We start from the raw sequence: 8246 nt of genomic DNA on the forward strand, positions 1-8246 counted from the left end.
CATTGTGCAGTATATAAAATTTGGAGTTGAATGAGCTCATTTCATTTAATGTCATAGATTTGCTTCTTGGTGATCTGAGAGTAAAAGGTTGGAAGTGTGCTTGGTTCCTTGGCTGAAAGTATGGTCTTCTTAGGCTTTTTATTTCATCTAATTTGCCACTTTTCAATTATGGAACTAGCCTATTTAATCTTTACTGAGCTGTGCAGACACAGTGGAAGTCGGAAGAAAAAGAATTAGGTAATGCTGAAGAGCATCTCTAAGTGCACCTGGTTCATTGTTGGCCTGACTTCAATAGATAGCAAATACAAAGGCGAAAGAGTCGATTTTGAGAAAAGTAAATTGGTTACACTGGGTTGTTTGAACCAAAAGGAGCCCCTATATCCCATATCTCAACATCTAAATTTCTGGCGCACACGTGTTTGGACTAGCTTTCTAAAATTAACTCATTTACTTATGTTTAGCTTTTTGAAGTCTGTCTTTGTCTGGATATAGTTATATTTATATTCACTTTCAACAAATTAACATATTATATGAAAACTAAAGTTAAAATTAGAATACGAAATAATAGGAAAACTAAAATTAAAAGCTAATCTAAACAGTATATCTAGGCTAACAGAGAATTGACCCCATTACCTCTAGTACGGGTTTGGTTTGTGAGGCACCATTAATAATATGTGCGGTGAGATACCATTAGAGAGAACATAAGGAATCGTTGGCATATGAAATGGCTCGGGAATGGTTGATTTTCTTGTTCTGGAACGGTACTAGAGATCCAATGGGATGTCATGGGCTCATGGTTGGGGAGAGTAATCTTTTGATTTGGAGCTGTGAGCATGAGAATTGAGATAAAATGTGAAAACTTTCAACGCCATTGTTGTTCTATAGCATTTAAGGTAAATGTGACCACAAGTTTCTCCACCTTGGCTATTGCACTTGCACTGTCGTCTTTCCATGTGCTAATGTCCATAGAAAAAGATTATATTCTTGGCAAAGTGTTCCATTTCCAAATTTATATCCATGGTGAAGACAGCAAAAAGTGGATTCTTCCGCATTTGGTAATTTGGTTATTCAACTATAGTGCATGGAATAGGAAGGAGCCACAGTTAGCAAGGATACAGTCTATCCCATTGTTCTGATTTGGTTTTCATAAAATTTAAGGGTTCATGAATTAGGAAATGGCGGGTCGTTCGAATTTGAGTTGAATTCTTTTACCGAAAGGAGCTCATGGCGTAGCAATGAAGAAGTTTGGTATTGCCAATGAGCTCTAATTCAACTAACAAATCCCTTAATAAGTGTTAAGTAAATGATTAGGTTGTGGCTTGTGGGTTTAAGACTCGGGTGAACGTGTAATTTACTAATAGAAGAAAAGCAAATGAAAAGGGGCTTGGCATTTATCAAGCACATTAGAAGATGTGCTCCTTAAAAAATTGGATATGTCAATATATAAAACATCAGCAATTCAGCATAAAAGAATGTCTACACAAATATGAGCTTATTCTTTCTTGCTCTCTCTAGTGTTTTTTTTTTTTTCCCCTTTTCTTTTTGGGGGGAGGTTGGTCCTAAATCTCTATTTTTCAAGGGTTTTAAGCTCTTCATCACTTAAACAAGATGGAACAACTTTCAATGGTATAACAATAAAACCAGCTTCCTGACATTCATTCTCCAGAAGCTTTACTTGTGAAGGCCCGTCAGGGCAGAATGCAACTACAGCTCCTCCACTACCTGTAAATTTCGATGCAGCACCTACCTTTCGTGCCACCTCCACCATTTTTATATTTATAGCACCAAGGGCATCATCACCAAATATGCTCCTGCACAATATTTAAATTATAATATTCAGTAGCAATAAAATGTGCACAAGCACTTATTGCAAAACTAGGGTTTTTGTTTCAGAAGAATAAAAATGATAGTGATTCAGTAATGCTGATGCTATAACTATATTTGACAAGAAAACAAGAAAGCATTTTCAAAGACATGTGCCTCTTAGATAACAAACATCTTTCTGTCAATTTTAGTAACTTACATTTCAAAGCAGCAGACATAAATGTTGCATAAAAAGCCCTTCATAAGAATAGCATTATCTTTCACAAAACAAATCTTTAAAGTGCAATCTATATAAAGAGATATGAAAGCAAAAGAGCTTCAATACGTTGGAGTTGGGAATGCTAATCTGAATTATATTGATTACTGGCTTCTCCTCAATGTGATTTAAACTATGCAGTTAAATAAATTTCTTACCTTCGAAGATCAAAATTACGATTCATGAGCTTTGCAAGCTTGGAATAGTCCTTTTCCAGTAATGCTGTTCTTCCTTCTTTTGCTAAATTTGCAACTTCTTGAATTGATGATATTATAAACTCATCACCATTCAGCCACCTTTGGCGTACTGTACTATGAACCTGCGTTTATAATAATGCATTGAAATTATTCTACCATTACAATTTCAGGAAGGAAATATGGGAAGACACTCCTGCTATAGAACCCTGAATTTTAGAGACAAGTAGACTAGTGGGTTCTTTTCATGAAGCAGCCAGCTTGCTTCCAGAATACTACCCAATTTGCATTCCCATGATGGAAGTTGAAGATTATACGTAAATACCTAATGAACTAGCTTTCAACTGAAATTGTTGACAGAGAAAGATCCAAGTATAAACCCTTGATCAAACCAGCAGATGGTATTACAAATCAAGGTTATCTACTAGAACCTTAACATGATATCACTAAATCAAGATACTCTCTCTTATGCTCTCTTATTCTCTCTCAATAGGAAAAGAACAGAAAAAAATCATATATTAAAAAGTTAATGCAACACTGGAAACCAGATGTTTAGAACAAATATTATCAATCAATTAGAAAGAAAGATTGTATATCACAAAAGTAGATAATAAACAAATAAACATAAAATCCAACATGATTATAGATGAATATGCTTCCATGAATTGGGAAAACGCTTCACTGAGATCACTTGATTGTTATTAAAGATCAATTAACATTATGCTAAGAGGAAAATCATCATCTTCATAATCCATCATGTGATTCCAAAGTGTATCAAGTTTCGTAACAAATGCATAGAAACGTATATAAGAAGGATCCATAAAGAATCAAACCAAAAGTATTTAAGATGTGAAAAGTATAAAGCTTTTGTCTGTTTGACATTCTGGATACAATGTAGGCAAAATGTAAGATAAGCAAGTTCTCCTATATTCAGCACTCTTTTGTTCACTAAAACCTACTGCATGTCGTTTTTTTTAGAAGAAATACAAATTATGTGCACATGAGATTTTGGAACCATTTTAACTACATAAAATGAAAATGATACCCCCATAAAAAATAAAAATATATGATAAATAAATGAAAAAGAAAAAGAAAAACAGAAGCTAGGAAGGAAGATGAGGGCAGGGTTTGATGCTAACCTTCCCTGAATCACTAGGATTCTCAGCATAGATGAGATGAAGAGGTGGGAGAAGACTAATATCCATGGGTGTATAGATGCCACGCCCCAAGCCATCCATGTATTCCTTGCTAAAATCCTACATAAGGAAATTTGCATATCTAGGTGACTACATATTTACCCATTAGATGTGCACAAGCTCTGTCAACAATTCAAACCACATACCATGTGAACAAGGCCCCCATAAACCTGTGCCACCCGGTCTTGGAGACCGGCAACGATTCCAAGTTCTTTCTCTGCAGCGAGGACAAGATTAGGCCTGACCTCTACTTTAATCAAATGCCTAACTTTGTAGAAGTCAAGAAGGCAGCTTAAGGCAGCACATACAATAGCGCTAGAACCTGAAAGTCCCATCTGAAATGTCAAAATCAAAACTTAAGCCATGTTGCAATATCAAAAGAGTCAAAAATTAAGTTCTAAATGACTATCTCTTCTATTGAAGAGAAGATTAGTAACAACAACAAAGAGACACTATAACACATTTGGTCACAAAAGGTCACATAAAAACTTTGCTACAAAATCAAAAAGTGAAACATGCTTAATCTACAAGCAAAAATATATAACATCAAATACAGTTCTTGAGGTATAGGTGGTTTCTTTCACACTGTTATATTCACTTTCAGCATTGTCCACAAACATTAAGGAAAAAATAACCTCCAAACAAGGTGATGCAGATTAAAATTTCACAAAGTGAGAAATATTTAAATATTAATGTGTTAAATTAAACATCAATTACAATATATTGGAAGACGCAAGATAATCATGGTTATAATGGCATTCATAAGCAAGTGCATAATAGAAAAAATAAATTAAAAAGAAAAGACAAGAAATGGGACTCATGCCCTGTCATTTATTCATCTTGTAAGTCAATTCCTATCAAAATAAACAATAACAAATAAGTGTATATATATATATATATATATATAAATAGGTAAGTTATACATACAACCAGTAGGTCTTGAACCCACAATCTCACCCTACACGGCTACACCTAGAAATTGGAAAGGGAGGAGGTGCCAACTGAATAAGAGCTCATTGGTAACAAACAAATGAGTCTTACCAGGACTTATAACTGGTTCATAGAGGAAAATCAAATCAGCAACAAGGATGTAACTCACTCAACAGAAACAATCTTTTCCACAACCTAATAAATGTTATTCCTTGTCATTTTACCAAGATAGAGGGTTGGATAAATAGATGGCGTAAACCTCAAAGCCAATAAAATAGACATGTAGCAAACAGTAAACTTCACAAACAAACATAGGAATACTGGAAAAAAATAAATCATAGAGATGTGTATCACAACTCAAATAATGATTATCACAAAAAGAGCTAAGAAATTTCTGGTAGAACTGGACTAAAGCTTTACCTGACGAGGGATATTAGTGTCATATGATAGCGTGAAATTTCCTCCATGAAGATCAATCTTGTTATCCTTGCAATAATTATGGAAAACTCTACAAATTGCCATAAGCAATCGTACACCTCCATAATAACCTTCATTATCTAACCGATTCACCTGTAAACAAAGGTAAAAGAACATTTTTTATTATAATGAATCCAGAACCTGTAGCATCATGTACATGGACTAAGATAAGACTTGATCACCACAACATTCTATACGAAGGGAAAAAAACCTTAACATTAAAACACACACCCATCAAGAGAGAGAGACGAACTAAAATATATGATAATGTAAGATAAGCTACTCCCCCCCCCCCCCCCCACAAAAAAAACTCAAAACCGCCTATTCATTTATTTATTTATATTTTTCCTTTGCATTTGGATGTGAATTGGACAATGTCAAGCCAAACACAAATTGTGATTTAGAAGGTATTACTGGATACCGGGAATCAGCCACTCCAAAAAAAAATGCCATACAGCTGCCCACCATGACCTCTCCCAGACCCCAAAGTGGAAGCTTTGTGAACTGAGTACAACTAACTGTATACTGGATAATTGAAAAACTAACACTAGAGGAACGCCATCACCTACAATTACTGGACAAAAGAATTTTCACCCATAACTCCAAATGCATATCAGAACAAAAAAGCTATAACTTTGGTATGCAAAAGTTTACCTTTCAATCTGTTAAAAGAAACATATAAAAACTTAGGTGACAACACATACTCTCCTGAACAAATCTCCTTTATCCTACCACAAGCAAACTATAGAATTGCACACGGTTTGTGAAAAAAATACCCACACTCCTAAACCATTGATTTGGCAAATGCAGCAGTTTAAGGCACCAAATATACAACTGCATCAACTCTAGAAATCTGCATTTTTTGCTCTATTCAGAGCCACATCCAATGCCCGGTTCACAAGGGCTTCAATTGAACTGATGCGACACCATACGTATCCAGTCCTTGCAGCCCACAACCGTGCAATAAATCCACATATTTTGCTCTATCCATCACACTCAACTGGCAAACATGATTTAATAATAATTCCAAGGGCATTTCTCCTATGCATAAAGGACAACATGTTCATCCAAATTGATTTCAAGGAAATTCTTCCAACCCACTACATGGCAACTAAAATGATTATTCACAAGTACTTTTAGGACCTATTTAAAAGTCACATGACTTGTTTGAATCAGTCAATGAGTCCTGTGATTACAATACACGTAGAATCGCCATATAAAGGGTTAGAGGAGATTCTTAATATATATAGATTTAAAGTAATTATTCAGTACTTGGATCTGACATGCTAGTGGGTCCCATTGATAACATATTCCTGATAGGATCCACTCCCCCCCAGAGCAGTAAAAATAATAATTCTCCAAATCTTATACATGAAATCCCACCAGTTACCATATCAAAAACTGAACCTTTAAATCCCACACATCAAGATCTAACCTTCAAATTTCATCGCATCCAACCTTTCACAGCAAATGCAAGCTACAGATCAAACCTAAATCACATTCTAATACCTAAAAAAAAAAAAAAAACCCATTTAGAGAAATGTAGATAACACCGAAATAAACAACAAAAACAAAAGTTGAGCTTGTCATACATTGCATGCAATACCAAACCAATTAACAAAAAAAAAAAAAAAAAAAAAAAAACATATATATACACCCAGATCTTCAAATTCAAAGCACTACATTGCAGATCAATTATGAGAGAGAGAGAGAGAGAGAGAGAGAGACCAGGTGAGGGAGTGACTGGAACTGGACGAGATCATGGGTGGGATGGGGAGTGATGATGAGGTGATCAGACGGCTGCAATTGAACGTCAGCCCAGAAGTTATCGAAAGTGAAAGAGATGGTGTGGCCAAAATACACGTCGCTTGGATTTCCAAGCAGTCCAACTCTAGCATAAGCCTTGTGCTCTATCACTTTTTTGTTATTCTCACTTTTTGATGATTCCATTGCTCTTTCTTTCTATTTGCAGAAACTGAATTCTGATTTCTGGGTTCTTCTTCCTAAAATTCTGTTTTATACTATATGCATACGTTACGAGGTGCCACGTCAGCCTCAAGTGTTGCTGTTGCTGAGGTTTTCCTTTCTTCAGTTTGAGTTTATCTAATGAATACACTCTGCGTCTAAAGTCTAATGCTCTGCCAAATCTAGACATATGGTATTTCACTTTTAATGAATTAATTAATAAGGTGGCATGGATAATGGTACTTTTAAAAATCTGATGTCAGTGTTTTCAAAAAAAAAAAAAAAAAAAATCTGATGTCAATGATGGATACGGCTGACACGTGTTTACAATCTAATGTGTCCAATGAAAGTTTCACTGGACACAAGCTTTAACTTTTGTAGATGCATGATAAATATTTATTATGATTATATTAAATAAGAAGTTTGATAGATATTTAAATATTGAGAATAGTGTGTAAAATTGTTTAAAGTTTTTGATTTTATGCATATTATTATTAGCCGATAATTTGTGCAATAAATAAAAAAATTTCTCAAAATATGAATTTTTTTCTTTCTTTTGTTTTTTTTTTTTTTTCCTTCTAAAATTTGAAATTTGATAAAAATGGTAGTTATTAATAAATATTTATATTATTGTATTTGTATATAAAACTATTCATATTACTCTTTAAAGAAAATATGATGTCACAATGGATTCTTTATACCATTCAAACTTAATTGAAAAATATGGGTTATTATTATATTAGAGTGAAAGAAAAAGACAAGGGAAAAAAAAAATGTGAGGCCTTCACAAGATTATGTGGCAAAATATTAAGAGTTGAGCCAAAAGTATTCTCTCTAGCCACCTAAGTTAGGTGTAATGTGAATCCCCCTCATAATTAATCCTTATCCATTATTAATTTGCTGTCAGGCTTACACGATTTAAGATTTATTAGAGAGTAAAATAATAATCACAAAAGACTGCAAGATTTATGTTACTTTATTCTGTTCATTCCTGCTTTGCCCCAGAATTTCTGGCTTCTTTTGTTTTTGTTGTAATTTGTTCATTTAAGGATTGTTGAGCTTAAATCATAAGCCATGCGTTAGACATTAATTTGACTTAAAAAGCAGTTCCACTTATCCAAAATTTGAGGATCGTTGAGGTCATAGGTGGTGCTAATTAGATCAGAACTGGGGGAATTGATAAACGAACTGTAGTAATGTTTGTTTTAGGCCATATGAGGAGTATGAAATATGAATTGCTTGATACAACCGAGACTCAATTTTTTTGGTTGGATCCAATTGAATGCTCAATCTAACCATATGCTGTCCATCCATAACCCGGAACCCGACAAAACTGCCCAACCAAGAAGGACCTGAACCGAAGACCGACCGATTGCAAAGTAATACATGCATATGATTGGCTAG

General features: G+C 34.4%; 1 protein-coding gene across 2 annotated transcripts; it reads right to left on the reverse strand.

Moving 5' to 3' along the window:
• Positions 1-1367: 1367 nt before the first annotated feature.
• Positions 1368-7016, reverse strand: LOC115976568 (glucuronokinase 1-like). Of its 2 annotated transcripts, XM_031097917.1 has the most exons (7): positions 6606-6696; positions 6313-6386; positions 4821-4970; positions 3617-3805; positions 3414-3530; positions 2239-2399; positions 1368-1811 (listed from the first exon to the last, which is right to left on the reverse strand). In XM_031097917.1, the coding sequence occupies exons 3-7, from the start codon at positions 4920-4922 to the stop codon at positions 1568-1570; spliced, it is 813 nt and encodes a 270-aa protein (XP_030953777.1). In that variant the 5' UTR covers positions 4923-4970; positions 6313-6386; positions 6606-6696; the 3' UTR covers positions 1368-1567. The 2 variants fall into 2 exon arrangements, with proteins under 2 accessions (XP_030953777.1, XP_030953775.1); XM_031097915.1 differs by lacking the exon at positions 6313-6386 and having other exon boundaries at positions 6606-7016.
• Between the last annotated feature and the right edge of the window lie 1230 nt (positions 7017-8246).

Source organism: Quercus lobata, chromosome 2 (genome assembly GCF_001633185.2).
Source record: "Quercus lobata isolate SW786 chromosome 2, ValleyOak3.0 Primary Assembly, whole genome shotgun sequence".
In the NCBI taxonomy this organism is placed as follows: Eukaryota; Viridiplantae; Streptophyta; class Magnoliopsida; order Fagales; family Fagaceae; genus Quercus; species Quercus lobata.

Excerpts from the sequence above, each read along its gene's own strand:
- LOC115976568 (XM_031097915.1), bottom strand. The coding sequence starts at position 6,827 with ATGGAATCATCAAAAAGTGAGAATAACAAAAAAGTGATAGAGCACAAG. Across the intron at positions 4,971-6,605 it reads TCCAGTCACTCCCTCACCTG|GTGAATCGGTTAGATAATGA; the intron begins GTCTCTCTCTCT and ends CTTTGTTTACAG. Across the intron at positions 3,531-3,616 it reads ATGGGGGCCTTGTTCACATG|GATTTTAGCAAGGAATACAT; the intron begins GTATGTGGTTTG and ends TTCCTTATGTAG.